The sequence below is a fragment of the Cyanistes caeruleus genome, chromosome 24 (assembly GCF_971803275.1).
Source record: "Cyanistes caeruleus chromosome 24, bCyaCae1.hap1.1, whole genome shotgun sequence".
In the NCBI taxonomy this organism is placed as follows: Eukaryota; Metazoa; Chordata; class Aves; order Passeriformes; family Paridae; genus Cyanistes; species Cyanistes caeruleus.
The window spans coordinates 5,577,022-5,594,664 of record NC_141724.1 but is presented as its reverse complement, the minus strand read 5'-3'; the positions used below and the strand labels follow the sequence as shown (position 1 = coordinate 5,594,664).

The following is a 17,643-nucleotide window of genomic DNA, read 5'->3' as shown; positions in this document are numbered from 1 at the left end:
TCCACATCCCATCCCACCACTGGTCACACATGAGCTCTAGCACAGCAAGACCAAGGTCTGACTGATGGCTGAGGACAGCAGCCCCCAGGTGTCCTCCCCCTAGAGCTCAGTCCTCAGTAAAAACTGTCCAGGGCTTTGCCCTCTCTGATTTAAAAGACTAATCTCAACAGCAACCTCCAGTCAAAGACTGGGTTCAACCTATTAACAAATAAGACAAGTATTATGCAGGAGACTGGTCAAGCTTTCCTTAAAAGAAATCTCTAACTTGTTGAATCATTGCTTTTTGTGAAAGTGTCTCATTGAAAAAGACACACCTTTGTTTTTTAATTTCTGCATGCACTAAGGAAACTTTCCTCTCAGAGAAGCTACCAGGCATCCAGAAATATCAATTCTGTCTCATGATACAAAACAGCAGTGAAGAACTCCCCATCCCATAATTACCTCATCCAGTTATATTAAATCAGACATCAAGAATTTTCCAAACCAGTCTTTGGCAGAATTAAGGTAAACAGATACAGACAAACAGATATGTTAAGTACATGATGTATGAATTAGCTCTAAAAATCAACACGCCCCTTCTGCAGGAACTATCTCCTACAGCTCTGTGTGATCTGCCAGACCTATTTAAGCCCTTTCATAGCATCTATTTACAGAAAAATCCCTTGTTAAAGCAAAATGATTACTTACTTTTGGCTGACTTGGATCGTGTCCGAATTCCCTCATCCATATTAAATATTTCTTCTCCCTTCACCCTAATGTCCTGAAGTCTCTTGTCATCTGTGTTGATGCCATGCTGCAGGAGTTTGCACAGTGCTACAGAGCTGGGAGCAGAGAACAGGAAAATTAGAGATTGGAATTTCCCCAAACTGTCTGGCTTTCATAGCCTTTCCAACAGGGAACACATCCCAGATGCCCTTTCTTCTATATCTTGGCCAAGAACAAGCATGACAGAATTTTCCCATGTCTCCTGCTTTAATGTCAGCATCTGAAACTGGACTCAGCTCCCAACCTGCACAGCAAGCTGGGAACTGCTCAAACTTTGGATATAGCACCACCAACAGTACAGACATCCACCCATACATTAAAGGTTTCTCCAGGTCAGAAGGGCCACCAGGTTAAACGTGCCCCTGCAGCACCACGTGCACACAAAGATGGAATTAAGAGGAAAGCAGTGGCAAGAAAGCAGTAATTTGGCTGATCTGCAGTGATGATCTGCCCCCTTTCTCCAGTCTCAACGCTCATTTTCACTTCTGGTCCTTCATGGCTCTGCTACACTCAGAACTTCCAGCTTGCTCCCCTCCTTTACCTGTTCTTTCCATCTCTGATGCTCACATTTCTACTCCACACTTCAAACCTTCTCCAGTTCCATGCTGTTTTCAAGCACATTGAGGGTGATTCTGACTACAGGTCAAGGTTGACAATCTATGCTTGGCACCCCCAAACCTCTATCTCTCCTGACTCCACAGATCTCAAACTGAAGTTCTGGAGTTCTGTGGAACTGAACTTGTTGTGCTTTCACTTCTCACCCTCTTTCTCTCCCACACTATGTTTGTGAACTCTGCTGGTTTGTACCCAGGCTTTACCTGCTACCCCAAGCTGCCCAAAGTTTTTCCATCATTTCATCAAGACCCAAGAGGCACTTCTTCAACCTGTCCCCAGTGGATGGGGACTGTGCACACAGGAGGTGTCAGCTGCCTTCAGAGTCTTTCTACTAACCCTGAACAAGAGGGTCTCAGAGCAGGACTTGCTTTTCCTCAGGAGACAGAAACACCAAGCATTTACTAATGCACGGTAAATGTCACCACAACAAACCAAATACAAATGTTTAAAACAGTGTGGAGCCCTGCTACATCACCTGTACACAAACAGTTCTCATCTTGGACAACATAGCTCTAAACAATCATCTTTAACCTTGTTCTCCTGGTCTGGCTTTTCCAAAAGCCTCAAGAGATCCTGCAGACAGGTCTGCACTGTCAAAATGGGGATAAACCACCAGGCTTAGGAATGAAACCAACAAAGTGTGACCAAAAAGAGCACTGGATCCCCAAATCCGCTGCTTGTCCTTCAAGATTATTCACTAACTTCCATTTTGAACCTGCTTTTTCTCATTATCTCTTTCACAGGCTATTTGACTGCTCATAATAATAACATAACAACACACACTAATAATTGAGTTAACAGCTGGTGAGACCCCTAAGAGTGGTCTGTGAGGTTTCACAACTCCAGAATAATGTAATACTGCAGCTGTGACAAAATTTAAATGAATACAGAGCATCCCATGCTTTGGAATACAGCACTCAGCCTCCACCACAACACAAACGTGCTCCTACTGCAGAAGGGAGAGAACACTGTTGCAATTAATTTCTTGATTGACTTTTAATAGATCAATAAATCAACAAGAAACCACCAGATTCTCTTTGGAAACCCTGTATAACACCCCAGAACTCTACAGTAGTCTACAAAGGCAATTCCATGTGTGGAAGCTCTTCACATTCACATTAGTTCAATCCCAAAAGCAGCCCCATATTTGCAGGAGACACCCCCTTCCCCCTAGTGTGTGTTCCAGCACAGGAGCACGAGGCAGCAGAAGCACTGATGAGGAAGAACAGAGCTTGCTCCAGTTACCACAGCTCTCTTGAGCAGAGCTGACAGCACAGGGAGCAGCGATTCTGCTCACTGCTGGCACACACCGCTCCCATCTGAGCCAGCTCCCCTTCCCTACACCCAACACTCAATGGCAATGGGATGAGGGCAGCTCACAGAGGTATCACAGGGGTCTGTGCCCCATCAGATTATCTGTGGGTCCCACCTGACTTTGCCTTCGTACTGCCCATAGAAGAGGTGCTGCCGGCTCATCCACTCGGCCATCACGAACTCCAAGGCAGGCTTGCCAGTGGGGCCGGGCAGGCTACACAGGAATTCCAGGAGTGGCTCCAGTTGTGAATGAACCAAGTGAGCAAACACCATGATCAGGGACTGCAGGAGGAGAAAGGCAATGTTAGCTGTACATAATTTAATAGCTGGAAATGTTTTATCAAATATTTAAGGAGCTGGAGTGAAGCTGTGCTTACTGAAGGAAGCTGAAGCTCCCTGCAGGAGTGAAGGCTGTGCTTAGAACCCTGGGAGGAAGGCAAAGTACAACTGTGCTACAGATGCAGAAAATAAACACCATCACATCATCACTCAGAAGCACCTTCCCAATTCTGAATGCATTTTGAACATGATTGTAGGGAAATAACTGCAGCTTTTAAAAAGGTTTTGTTAAAACATGCGGTTTTAGTCTGCCTCCTAAAGACTGGGGCTGAATTCATTCACTGTGTATATCTAAATGTCAGTCTCCCAGTCTGAGGGCATCTCTGTAGCCTTCCTCAGGGGAAAGCTACCCATCTCCAGAGGCCCATCTTCCAGGCTAACACAGGGAAGAGATCCAGCATTGTAAAATGCTTGGCTACAAGGGCTGCATGGGACTGCTTCAGATTTAAACTTCTGTATCTTTTAAATCCAAAACCAAGCAAAGTGAGAGACATTCCAAACAGTTAACAATCATCAGTTAGGGGCAAAAAAAGTTAACATCATTATCCAGGGGTAAAAAATCCTAAAGCAGGTGAGATCTGCTGACCATTGAAATGGTCACTGTGGCACCGTATGCTGGCTTGAAAAATGCACATTCAAAAAAATTAGAGAAATAAGATTAAATGATTAGAGCAGAGTGAAGCTCAGCTGAGTGCTGCACTGCGGGCAGAGATGGGATCTTGCTCAGAAGTGCCAGAAAAATGTCTTCCCCCAGCTGCTACTGAGGAACCAGGGCAGTCTGCACGACCTGTTTTACATTGAGGGCACAGACAAAAAAGACAGGAGAGAGAATGAAGACCATTGGGAAAAAATCACTCCAGAAAACTGTGTCACTACAAGTAGGTCAAGGCTAGAAGAGATGGTGATGCTCTTTGTCTGGTCTCTCACCTCACTCAGGCCAACTACACCTCCCATCCACCAAAAGCTCATCTTGTCTCAAGTCCCAGGCATTTATCCTTCGAATACAGAACAAATCCACTCAAAAAGACATGCTGCCTTTGCGATAACATTCCTACTGAGGCAACTCCTATCCCTCCAAAGAAGGTTTACAAGTACCAGGGCATGAGGGACTACTAAAGGTGCATTACAGCTTATCCTGGAGAATCTTGCTTACCCTGTAACCTGACAAAAAATTTTGGGCCTGAAGAACAGCATGGAGTTGTGTGACAGGAGAGTTAGGTTGGGTATTAGGAAAAGGTTCTCCTCCCAGAGGGTGGTCAGGCACTGAACAGGCTCCCCAGGGAATGGTCACACCCCCAAGGCTGCCAGAGCTCAAGGAGTGTTAGGACAGAGTGGGATTGTTGGGGTGTCCTCTGCAGGGCCAGAAGTTGGACTCAAAGATTCTTCTGGGTCTCTTCTATCTCAGGAGATTCCATGATTCTCTGATCAAAGCAGGGATTTTCCTGACTACTTCAAGAGGATATGCAGACCCTCCAATTGCATGAAATGAAAGAAAATTATGACAGTTTCTTCTCCTGGTGCTTCTCCTGCTCACCTGCATCACACTGAGCGTCTCTGCTTGCTGCATCTTACTCAGAATGGCTCTCAGGATCTGGTCCAGATTCTCTCCCAGCTCACTCCCAGCTTTTGAAATTAAAGTGGAGACCAGCCTGCCCACAAAGGCAGCGGTGAACTCTGAGGTCCGTGGGTCCAGGAGCTGGCTCACCACCTGCATCACGTACCAGAGCCCGTTGTGGCCCTGCTCATCGTGCCACTGCGCGATCTGCTCCAGCGCCACCGACACGTATGCACGCAGGCACTCGCCACCGTTCTACAAAGACAAGCAGGGGGTAAGGGAAGGGGCAGGCACACGGAGACATCCCCTTCATCCCAAAACCACCCTGAACCAAGATGAAAACACAGAGAAATGTAAAAGATTTACCAGTAAGTTCTACAGACTCCAGCTCATTATCAAATACACTACTCCCCACTGCCCAATCTGCAGCAATCAAGATAATTAATAAATACAACCACCTCAAGTAAGCTGCAGTTTTGTGCCAATCTTGCTACCTAAAGAAATTCAAAGAGTTTTTAACAAGTGAGAGATGAAGATAGAGAAGTGTGACATGAACAAAACACAACTCAGAAGCTAAGTTGCAGTCCTTTTCAATTCTTCTTAGCATAAAGATCCAGCAAAGCAACCAATGTGCAGGTCTACAGTCTCTCCCTGCTGGTCTCCAGCCTATTCTTACTGGTCTGTTCTTTAGGCAAAGACCATATTCCCATGGTCTGTATTCACATGGCAAAGAGTACCTGCCACTATGGAACTCCTCACATAAGGAATGAAATTACCCTTGCTATTCATATGCCAGCTAGGAGCTGGAATGAAAAGGCTCCTTTTCACTTCTAGCCTCTGATGCTTTTTCCTTCTTGCTAGATACTCTGAAGACATCAGGCCATAGCCAAGCCTGCCAGCAAGTACAGCTCAGGCAGTGCTGATGCTGGAGATAATTCCCTGCTTTCCCTCCATCCCACACCTGGCTCAATGAAAAAGGGGTTTGCCTTCCCTCATAAATGAGTACAGCAGAAAGCTGCTAGAATAGGAGGGCTAGGAGGGCTTTTGCTGAATGCTCCTGAAGACAGCCCCTGCCATTACCAGGTGAGATAAATGCTATGTGGGCAGAAAAGTATTATAGGTTTGCTTGGTTTTTTGGGGAGATTTTCTGTGTTGTTGAGCTTTGGTTGTTTGTTTTTTTAACATGCTCAAATGCACTAAAATAGAGAAAACATCCAGGATGCTGCCTTTCTCACTGTAGTTGTCCACATTCAGGAATGATCAGGAAAAGTCACTGCAGCCCACTGAACAACAGCACTTCCATGGTAAAGTGGAGATGGCAGAGGCTCTGGGGGGCTGCTGATACAGCAACTGGCAAGCACAGCCTGGGCATCCTCAAAGGCTGTGTCACCTCTCTTGGACTGGTACAGCCCTGCAATGCTCCCCCTCCCCACTGTCACCTGCATCCCCCTCCCCACAGGGGTACCTGCATAGTAGCATTGTCATCTGTGTTCAGGCTGCACTGTGCCACTGCAGGGAATGCCTGGCAGATGAGGAGCTGGGACAGAGGGGGTTTTGTATTCCTCACAACTGTGGTCAGTATATCAATAGAAGTCTGAAAGGAAAGCACAAAATGTCACAGCAGCAGCCACAGAACTTGAAGTCAGCACTACCCACCCCTGCTGCAAGCATCAAAGGCAGGAACTGCACAGATGTGGCCACTGCAGCAATCACACCCTGAGCTCAGAGTCCACAATAACTTTTAAAGGTGAGGACCCTGCAGTCACACACCCAAGCACCACTGGTGTGAGCTGTAGAAGTTCCCAAGACAGTTCCCACAATAAGAGCAATGTTATCACTCAAACACAGCAAACAGATGCATGCTAACCAGAACAGCCAGAGAACTGCTCTAGCTGACTTGTTCCATTTTGGTTACATTGATTTAAATTTATTTTAATTACCCATAAACATTTGTTACAGTCATATCAATTAACAGATTATATGCATATTGATGTTGGATGTTTATGGGTTTAATTCCATACAACCATTCTACACAGTCAATGCTTCATCTTTTATTAGGGCACCTATATAATTTATCTCCAATTCATACATATGTGATACATAAATCAGGAAAAGCCTTAGGAAGAAGTGCAAGGAGTAGTCTGCTGGGAGAAGGGACTGTTCCTGCTGAAAGATGGCAATGTCACATCAAAATGATTGGGGATGACTGATACTGTGGAGACTGGAAGCAAGCCAGAGGAGCAGTTTAAAGCAAACTTTTGGAAGAATCTTCCTGAACCTGCAGTTTGCCTCTGCTCCACAGAGAAACCTTCCCCCAGTGACTGATTGCTCCAAAGCATGTCCACAGCAGCCTTTCTGCCCTTTGCAGAGCAGCCACCCCGGGTGTTACAGAGCAGGGAACATCTCCAGCCCAGGCCATGCCCCACTGCAGCACTTACTGCACACAGCCCCGCCGGGATCTTGTCAGCTGGGGCCTGCATGATGCTGACAAGGGTTGGGATCAGCCTCATCTGCATTGGACCCTGGCAGGCTTCTATTTGAGCTAGCTCTTTAAAAATATCCTGGGCAAGAGAAGCAACAACAGGATCTGGAGAGAGAAAGCACCATTTACTAAAACACACACACACATCTCAATCTTTGCCACCACTATTTTGGCTGGGCAAAGGAGCAAGTTGCCCCCCTACCATGGGAATCAATGTTCATTCAATGACCACTGATAAAATTTTCAGTAGAAGGATTTAACAGCCAAACCAGCTGTGCTTTGCGAATGTAAGTGGAATGCATACCATTACTGTACTTGAGGAATATTGCAATGGTGAAAGGGCAGATCTTGTTCTCCATGCTGGCTGTAAACGCTGGGTCCACCGTGCACACAATGCACAGCGTCTCCATCACCAGGTTCAGCACCTCGGAGCTGAACTGAGTTGCCAAGTGGATCAGGCCATCCAGAATGCTGGGAAGGAAAGGCTGCAACACGTGGGTGCTCTCAGAGATCTTCAACTGGTCACAGTAGCTAGATGACAAATTTGTGATACAAAAATACATTCCTAATATATTGAAGTAATTTAAATATACTGCATTCTAGATAATACATAAGGGGTTGTTCCATCCTTATCCATTTTTATTCCTTAAGTTCACTCCTCTAGGACTTGTCTCCTTCAGCCTAATACTGCTTGACCTCCCAGCAGCTCAGCAGGAAGGAGGAGGAAAGCTCTCACCAGAAATCTTCCCTCCACGTTCCACACAAAGCAGGGTTGAGCACAGTGATGTTAGAAGCTTCTACTGCCCCTCAGTGACAGATCTCTCCATCAATGGAGAAAAGGAAAAAAGTCCAGGACAGACTTTGCTTACAAAGTGTTTCATTACCATGTTCTACAAGTGAGCTGAGGGGTGAGAAAGCGATTTCAGGAATAACTAAGTAATAAATTTCTAACTTTATTTATTCATTAACATTTCAGTGCAAATAAGACACAAAGTGTTGTTTGGAAGTGCTGAACAGTTAGGCTTTAGCAGATTTTTTGGTGACTGTTTTTCTGAATTTACACTAACGTTCATTTTTTACTTTAGAATGAGTAGAGCAGTTTCCTTCTGACAAAAATGGGGTAAGAAAATCAAATCCCAAGCACTCCTTATTGCTGTGATTTGCTCCCACAGGCCTGTATGATGTCAGTCACCTTTATGATCGAACAGGAATAATCTGGGTTTCATCCTTGTGCTTTCCAACACTACCTTGTGCTGCTCCTCCCTGTGACCATACCCATCACAACACTTTACAGTAACCTTGAACCTCAATTCCATATTCCTCATTAGTTATTCTATTTTGAACCTGTTTGCTTACACTTTTAAAGCTGCCATCTACTTCATTCAAAGCAAAACCTCCCAGAGCCCAAAGAGAAATGCTATTTTAACAAACCAGTTTATCAGTGTGATTTATACCCCTGTCCCTGGGGCTGTGGAATAGCCCAGGGTTTGCTTACCCCCAGATGGCTCTGACTGCAGAGATCCGGACAGAGGGGGGCTGGGTTTCGTGCAATCCACTGACAGTGGCTTGCAGGAACTGCTGGATGAGCTCTGGAGACATGGCCACGGTGAAACGGCTGGCGGCCCACAGGGCCCGGCCCAGGAGGAAAGGAGACACTGCAGCAAAACAAAAAACCTCAGTGGTTTCAGAATAAGCTTATGGGTTTAAAATCACAGCTGCTTCCATCCATTATTTAAAATCTTGTCATCCCAATAGGAAATCACTGAAATGTGACACACAAGACAAATGTGCCGGCATACAAAGAATTTTTGTTCATGGGCAGAATCCAGTTTTTTTTCTTAATTATTTCAAAGAATAATTTCTCATTTATAAAATAAACCTCCTCCCTTCAACTATGCACACTGGAATTTGTTCATCACTGAACAAAAGCAAATGAAGAGAACAGAGGCTTTTCCAGTAATTCTCATTCATCCAGCTCAATATTCTGTCCCCAACTGAAGAAAAGCATCTCAGGGAGAAAAATTAGAATAACAGAGTTCATACCTGGAGACCTTTCACAGATTACATTACTAGTTCACAGCCATCACCCTGCAGTTACCAAACAGAATTCTGTGGTTCACCAGCACCACAGAAGCAGTGGACATTCATTATCCACTCACCTGCTTGCACTCACCAAGGTATGATACATCTTTATCACACTTAATCCTGCTGCCTTTGCAGACTATGAATCTCCTTATCTATCTAGGCTGGCCTCAAAGTGATGATGCTCTCTGTTCCTCAGCATCTCTACTGCCATTATTTATGCTCCTGCAAGTACTAATTTTAAGATGAGGACATAAAACACTCTGTGCAAGATGTACAGCAAGAGAAGAGCTTTGTTTTTTAAGTCAGTATCATAAAACACAATGTTTCTTTGTACCATTACTGACCATTAAATGGATATCCTTGGAGAGCCATCAACACACTGACTCTGGGAGCCCTTCTAGAGCACAGCAGCTCATTTACAAACCAATGCCACACATATAAATGAGTGTAAATATATGTCAACTGCTGAGGCTGGTTTCTTACATGCATTGCAGACTATGCACTTTGTACACACCAATTCTTCACCTAACATTAACACAAAGAAAAAACTCTTCTTTGTAATGTGCTAAATAAGTGTTCCTTTGATGAAAAAGGAACCCAGGAATCAGTTTTTTCTACACTGACAACTCTATGTAGACTCATTAATGATGCTCACATTGCCTTAAACTTCTAAAATTTTAATTTGCAAGGACTTTTGAGGTCTGACTTTCAACAATTCCTCTGATTTTCTTACACACTGATGTAAGATAACACAGAGAGCAAAATCCTGCTGAGCTCCCAATAATAGACTCCCATTTAGCCAGGAGCATTATTTGAACTCATGTGCTACAACTAGTGTCAGCCTCAGCATAAAACAAATGGGATGTACAGTGCAGCAGGAATTCTGAAGGCAGTTAAACACTGCTGGTGACTTTCCCAGGAACAGACACAAGACATCACAACAGCAATTTTCCACCCAGCTCTCCGAGCCCTACAGCCTCATGCATCCAGGCAATGAGATCCAGCTGAAAGCAGAGTCCCACGTGTAAAGGACTTACACTAGAACTGGGAGCACGTGGGAACTCACAAGATTTATTTTTTTCACGAGAGCAAGGTGCACAAGTGCATTTCTCAATACCTCATGCACACATCATCTCTGATTCATCAGAGACTCCCAGTGTCTGGCACCCAGCAGTTATTCCCTGGGATGCAGGGTCCCACATACCTGAAAGGTTGAGGTCTGCCAGGACCACATTTGTCAGGAAGCCATGCATATCAAAATGTATTCTCCCATTCTTCACACTGTCTGTAATTATAGACTTGACTGAGCCCAGGGCCAGCATACAGGCTTCGTGTATTTTCCACCTACAAAATAGTTCAGATGCCTTAAGACCTTTCCTCCACCATCACTTAAGAAATAAATATATATTCTGAAGTGAAGTCACAAGTAATTTTTTGGTTTAAGCTACCACAACTATTTCCTTGATCCCAAAAGAGAATTTAAGAAAGCCCTCAAAGAGATTAACATTCACAAACTGCAAGATGGGGGGTTGGAAACTCCCTCAGGATGGGCAGCATTCTCAGACATTTCCTAAAATACTGGTGGAATAGTTCTTACATGTACCAATTTTGTTCTCATAATAAAAAAGAACTTCTTCCATGGAAGCTTGTGTTCCAGCCACGCTTTCATAATTTATATGCAGAAGCACTGGGATACCCAACTACATTAAAGGCTTAAAAATATCTAATTTTGCATTAACATTTTGTTAATTATGATGATATAGAACTATGTGCAAATACACTTCTCCTTGGTTTTATTAGTGAAGCCAAGAACCTACTTTACAAATTCTCAAAACTGAGACAGATGGGGACCTAATGTCTGATTTTGCAGCCATTCTGCTGCTGTTCATTATCAGAGTGGCTACTCTGACACTAACATTCAAAATAAACACAAACACTGAACCAAGCACTGTAAAACCAGGAGAGATTCACTGTGGACCAGCAACCAGGTACTCCTGCAGTGGAGTTTTCTTCTATCCCCAAATAACATTAAAAACTGCAACTTTGAAGTTCTAAAATTGAACACGTACATCTGCATACAGCATGGCTCTTTGTGACATCAAGTAAAAAAAAAAAAATATATATATATATCTATATTCCTGAAATTTTTATCCCAATTAAGAGAATATGAAGTATTGCAAATTTCTCTTCTGATTCTGTGTAAGTTTTATAAGAATTATCATTTCCCATGAGATATTTTAAGGAATATCAAGCTCTGAAGGGAGGGAGCCTTGGCTCAGACTGCCCAAAGTACTCCACGTGAAGATTTCACCATCTGGCTCAAGAACTGCTGTACTTTCCTTTGCTTCTTCTAATCAGAGATCTCCAATTCAATCCTTGCCCATCAGTAGCATTGTCACAAATGAAATGTGATTAAATCATGGTGCACCCAGTGCTTCAGAGCTCCACACCTGCCCCAGCAGCATCCCCTCAGCCCCAGCCCCTCACCAGTGCTCAGCGCCGCTGTTTTTAGCCTGCTCAGCTTCCTGCAAATGCCTCGTAGCTGCTGCAGCCAGAGCAGTTGCACTCTCATTCTGGAAATCAGCAGCCACAGCCTGTGCACAAGGAAATGGTAACACTCATTTGTATGGGCTGTTAAAAGTTGGCCCTTTCTCTAAATGGGCCTGAAGGCAGGTTTGATATTTGTTATTACTGTTTCAGTATCTAAATGTGGAATACATTCCGTACCAGGAGCAGATCCTGAGCAGCGATTCTCACTGTGTAGGAGAATGTATCATCATCTTCATCCTCCACAAACTGCTGTGGATTTGCAGTCCAAACTTTTATCTACAGGAGACAAACAGGATAGGGCAGCTGAGAATTCAGGACACCATGGGTAAAAGGCAGCTTTTCTGCTTCCTGTAACCTGTTTTGGAAAACTCCTTTCAGAATTTTTCTCTGCCATAAGAAGTCCTCATCCTCAACTGATTTTTCTTCTATTCCATCAGAGAAACTTTTGAAAAGAAGAAATTCTCTTTGTTCTGAGCTCATCTTGTTCTTCTGCCCCTCATTTGAGATCAGAGTTTGACAGAACTAATGACTGACCTGGAATCAGTGCTATGCAGCTTTATTTTTAGATGAGGAATGGGAGAAGCAGATAAATCTTTTAACAGAGTGCTTGTTTTTATGCATGTCTACCTAAACTAAAAGATGATGGTTGTCATGCTCAAGAGGCCAAGAGCTATGCAGAATTTCAGTACAAATTATTTCACCCTACCAGCACAACATTTTTGCTGCCACAGAAAGCTGTTTATTCCTTTCAGCATGATAATCCTCATTTTCACAGTACAATGCATCATGGAAGAATGAAGGAAGAAAGCCTCAAAGAGCTGTGGTTGTTCAGCCTGGAGAAGATTCCAGGAAGACCTTATAATTCTTTAAAACTAATGCCCTTTTACCAGGGCCCCAGGACAAGGGGCAACAGTTTTAAACTGGCAGATGGTAGGTTTAGATTACAGAAGAAATTCCTAAGGGGGTGCTGAGACACTGGATATGTTGCCCAGAGAAGTTGTGCATGTCCCATTACTGAAAGTGTCCAAGGCCAGGCTGGATGGGGCTTGGAGCAACCTGGGATAGTGGAAAGTGTCCCTGCCCAGGACAGGGGACGGAACAGGATGAGCTTTAAAGTCCCTTCTGACCCAAACCATTCTGTGATCTGTGATTTTCTGTCTACCTTGTACCATTTTGGAACCTTTAAGTGCTGCCACAGCTAAGTGAAGGAACAGCCTGTTAAGATTACAGCAGCTTCCACACACTGAAACTCTTTCTAGGACATTTGCTGGTTTAAATCTCTCATTTTCTTTGTTTCCTACACAACACAAATATACTCACCTGCTCCTCTGTTATCTGCATGTAAAGCAAGATGTAATAGATCAGGTCTGGCAGAGCCTTCTTCACTGTGCTCTTAAATTTGTTGTTTTCCAACAAGGCATGAACAAATTCAAATATGCTGAATACCAAATTTTCAAAGCCCAGAACTTCACCTGAACAAAGTGGAAAAACCAAATAAGAACATGACAGAGTATGTCAACATACAGAAAGGTACAAATGGATGTGAAAACAATTACAAACTGTTAGCTTGTCTGTGCAGATATTAATTCATTCTCCTGGACTAGCAAATGCAGCAGAAGACCCAGAGGGATTTCTGACCTCATCACCTTCTGCTCTCTTCTCACCACACACCCCTCATTAAAATTTATCAAGCTCAACCTAAAACCAATTTGATTTGTTTTTGTCCCACTACTTTTACCTCAAAATTGTTGCCAAACTGACCCCTTGGGCCATGAGAAAAATTAAATTGTGTGGCTTAATTGATCACCATCACAAGTAATTTGCAAAGATGTGATGGACACCATTCTAACATGGCAAATGCACCTTTAGCACAATCTCCCATGGTGTTTCAGTCATTGTTTTGACAGCAATATTTAGATAAATCCATTCCTCTTCAAATAACAAAAGTGAAGTGCAAGTTCTTACCATCAGAATCCACAGGATCCTCCACCTCTTCTGTATAATTTACTTCTGTTCTCACATAAGTGGATGGAGTTAAGGAAATGCATTTTTCCAAAGAATAACGTCTATTTTGGAATTAATCTGTTCCTGTCTTAAAATTCCTGCTAACTTGGAAAGCTTTTGTTCTTTAAAAACCTTTTGACTTCATGTAGAGTCCTGTGCTTCACAGAGACAACTGCAGGAACTCCTGGCTTTGTGCATTGCCCAAGTTCAAAGACATATCACTTCAGCACATCTTTCATATTATTTGATTAACTTAGATCAAACTCACCAAGGTAACCCAAAACTTCATTTATGTTAACTTTGCAAGAACAGAACCCCCCAGGCTCACTCTTTTCAGGGGATGTGAGCCAATTCAACACCTCACAGCTGCCCAAGGGTGAGGAGCCACCCCATGCTCCCACATCCTACCTTAGGCTGGCTCTGCTCCCTACCAAGCTTCTACACAAGCACCAGCCCTGGGAAACGGCAGAAAACTAACCTGGGGGTAGGAAGGAAGGAGTTTTCTTTGGGGATGGTGAACTGAAGATCCAACAAGTACCAGAGTGAGCACAAGGAAAGGAAGAACAAGACTCCCCTTTTGCAAACAATAGCCCATTTTATCAGCCCAGGTACCAGCAGGACTGTAATAGGAATCAGGACAGGAGAGGGAGAAATACACCATCAAAACTCCAACAAACAGCTCCTTGTATTTTCATAGATTCACAAAATGGTTTGGGTTGGAAGGGATCTTAAAGACCAAGTAGTTCCAATCCCCCTGCCAAGGGCAGGGACACCTTCCACTGTATTTTAACAGGGGTCTGAAAAAACAGTATGGAGAGATTTGAGTTGTCAGTTTTCAAGTACTGAGCAATGCACCCACAGACCACTCTGACACAGCTGGATGTGCAGTAGAGCATTGACTGAAAATTCAAATGGCAAATCAGCTTCTGCAGCAAGTGCAATCTGGGTCAGCAAGGGGTACTGCTGGTTCTTCTCCTGAAGTCTTTACACTGTGACCAGCATCTTTTTAAGAAGACAATTTTTACCAAAAAGTACCAGAAACAATGCAGAGCTCGTGGCAGTTCTACAGGACACATGCATCAATCAGCATACATTTTAATCAAAAAGAAACTTAATGGAGCCTCCAGAAGTAACAGAAAGATCTTGTTTTGTCTGGCAGGACAGAGCACTCTGTGTATTGTGCTTCTCCAGCAGTCAGGTCATAACTGGGTATGAGACCGAGTTTGTCTCAATTCCAGTGTGCTGGGTTTGCACAGCGAAAAAAAACATTTCACTACCAAAACCTACTAGATACAGTTACACCCATTCACTACCAAGGATATAAAGCAGCACTTTCTGTAAGTGTGTTCCAGACGATGGGCAGGATCTGTTGCATTGATGAAATCATGTGCTTTGGGTAGTTTTTCACAAGTGCTGTCACAGCCTGGAACCAAAAAGAATATCAGTCAAAAGTGAGACTGGGAAGCCACCAACACACTCAAATCACAGGCTGCTGTTTCATTAACAACTAAGGTAATCCAAAGTCATCCTGTCACCGAGGTCACCTCTCACTCCTGCACAATCCTCTCTCTTGCTCAAACACTGACCAACACACCTCTCTTGCTGTTTCCTTTTTTGCAGGGAAGCAAAGGGATAAGATGTGACACTCTGGAGTGAAGACAATGCCATAATGTGGTGGTAAGACAATGACTCAAATCCAAGGCACATCACTGTGCACCACTGTCTAGATACAATTATCCTGAAAGTGTTTTGTCCCAGAAAAAGAACTCTAATGTCATGTAAAATCAGCTACTGCCCATTTTCCACACTTCTACTCATGCAAGCAACACATCCACTGCACACCCAGGGAGTAGCTGGAGAAGCAAACACCCACCCAGATCAATTCCTTTCCCATTTCAGCTGCTGACACCAGAGGCTGTGCCAGCCCAGCACAGGGGCTGCTCCATATGGATGCTGGGGATATCAGGATGATCAGCTATCCATAGGGGATTGTGCCTGGACTTCCATGAAGCTGATCATCCTGACTTAGGGGAGCCCTTCCACTGACACTTGCCAAAAGCCTTTTGGGACCCTCCAGGAGTGAGAGAGCTCTCACTCCTCCACTCCTCCCCAGGGGCACGGCTCCAGCTGTGTTACACTTGTTACACAACAGCCACCCACTGCCTGAGAGGTGGCTGCTCCCAGACACACAAGTGTCAGTTTGTTTGTGCTTACCCAATACAAACCACTCTGTGCAGTTCGTTTGTTTGCAGCACTGGGTACATTAACAGAAACAAAAAAAATAGTATTTCACCTTCTAGAAAAACAACAGCAATCTAATATCGGTCTTGGAGATGAGCAGTCATCAGGAATAACCTAGATAGGTTTGGAAATGAGTCTGGCAGATGCTAGAAGGAAGCATTACAGAAAAGACCTGCTGAAGTATCCAGGAAAAAAAATTATGTAGGTGCTGGCAAAGGATGTGAACCTGATCTTCAGGACTGCTGCAAACTTAACACCCTGCCTAGGGCCACAGGAGCATCCAAACAGACTTTTCCATATGCCACCACATATGAACCCTATGTAAATGTTTCTAAGCTCTACGCCCAACCAACTCTGCAGGAAGTGCTGCTGGAGTGCTAGGGCAGTTCTTCAATTCAATGGCTCTGCAGCTGTAACAATAGAAGGCTGCATTTGCAAGGTCACACAGTCCTGCAGAGCAAGTCATTAAAAAACAGAGCACTCTCCTGTTAGATGTTGTATTTCAACCCCTGGCCCCTCATTCTGCCAATTCCCACTGCTTGTCTGAACTCAAAGAACTGCTTCACAGATCCTCTGCCAATCCCCACGTATTGCTCCACCACCTATTAATCCTTCAAGAAAGCTCTTATCCTTCTCTCTTCCGAGCACTGCTCCTTCAAGTCACTCTGTCAAAGCCTTTTATTGCTTCTCTTCCTGTTTGCATCTTTTAACAGAGAAAGAATCCCCACATTTTTGGTATAAAAGCTTAAAATACACACTAGAGAGCATGCTAAACTGACTGTCAGAGTTCAACAGGGGCAGGTGAAGTACCTTCTTCATAAACTTGGGAAGGTTGTCCCAAGACATAGATACCACTTCGTCTTCCATCCAAGAAAAAGAGGTTATGATTGTTTTTTCTAGCTAGTTATTTGTTCCAGTATCAGGAAAAATATAAGTGTAACTTCTCTGACCCACAGGTGTCAAACAGCTTCTAAGAACAAATGAAGAAGCACAACACCAAGGCTGCATGATGCTTTAGATTGTTGGTTAATTGGTGTTTCTGATATATTACTACACACTAAATACACCATTGTATTCCAATTTGTATTCCATTATTGTGAAATCTGCCTTAAATCTGTCACCTGGCATGTTTCATCATTCTGTTTCTCTCAAAACAATCAATAGTAGCATGTTCAGTGCTGGAATTAGGATTCAAGAACTGCACATTTGCAGCTTATTAATCCTTAGAGACACCAATTTAATTAACACTGAGCTATCAAACACAACAAAAAATTACACCAGGGGAATTTCCTTCTAGTCCTCACACTTGATGATATTTTTGTTGTGGCCAAACCTCCCTTCTCCTCCAAGGATAAAAGGCTCAGATTTCCTGCTGATAACTGCTTAAAAACTTGTAACTATACTGGGAACATCTTGGGACACATTAACCATCAGTGGTTCCCCATGATGTGATCCAAACTATTCACTCCCCTAACCAGGATAACTGTCCCAGGGGATCAGGCCGATGTGCACACTGCAATAGCGTTCCTTAAAGCTTCTGCCACTGTCCTGCAGAACATTCTGACATGGACAGCACAACAGTTTAGGTCAGGGCTGCCTCTGACTTCCATCAAGAACTCCATGAGTGTGCTCCCAAGTGAGGGAAAGAAAGTCTTCCTGTCATTTGCCACACAGCACTTCATTGAGGAAAAGA

At 43.8% G+C, this 17,643-nt stretch overlaps 1 protein-coding gene across 1 annotated transcript in view; it reads right to left on the bottom strand.

The window, feature by feature from the left end:
• IPO9 (importin 9) overlaps window positions 1-17,643 on the bottom strand; it is a 38,751-nt gene that overhangs the window by 4,416 nt on the left and 16,692 nt on the right. The window contains exons 8-20 of the mRNA XM_086861984.1: window positions 15,032-15,132; window positions 13,671-13,729; window positions 13,026-13,177; window positions 11,883-11,981; window positions 11,643-11,749; window positions 10,360-10,499; window positions 8,566-8,725; window positions 7,375-7,601; window positions 7,027-7,175; window positions 6,054-6,182; window positions 4,568-4,843; window positions 2,810-2,976; window positions 688-821 (exon numbers count right to left, since the gene is read on the bottom strand). Of these exons, the coding sequence (XP_086718110.1) occupies window positions 688-821; window positions 2,810-2,976; window positions 4,568-4,843; window positions 6,054-6,182; window positions 7,027-7,175; window positions 7,375-7,601; window positions 8,566-8,725; window positions 10,360-10,499; window positions 11,643-11,749; window positions 11,883-11,981; window positions 13,026-13,177; window positions 13,671-13,729; window positions 15,032-15,132 (1,900 nt within the window). The remainder of the gene's footprint in view (window positions 1-687; window positions 822-2,809; window positions 2,977-4,567; window positions 4,844-6,053; window positions 6,183-7,026; window positions 7,176-7,374; window positions 7,602-8,565; window positions 8,726-10,359; window positions 10,500-11,642; window positions 11,750-11,882; window positions 11,982-13,025; window positions 13,178-13,670; window positions 13,730-15,031; window positions 15,133-17,643) is intronic.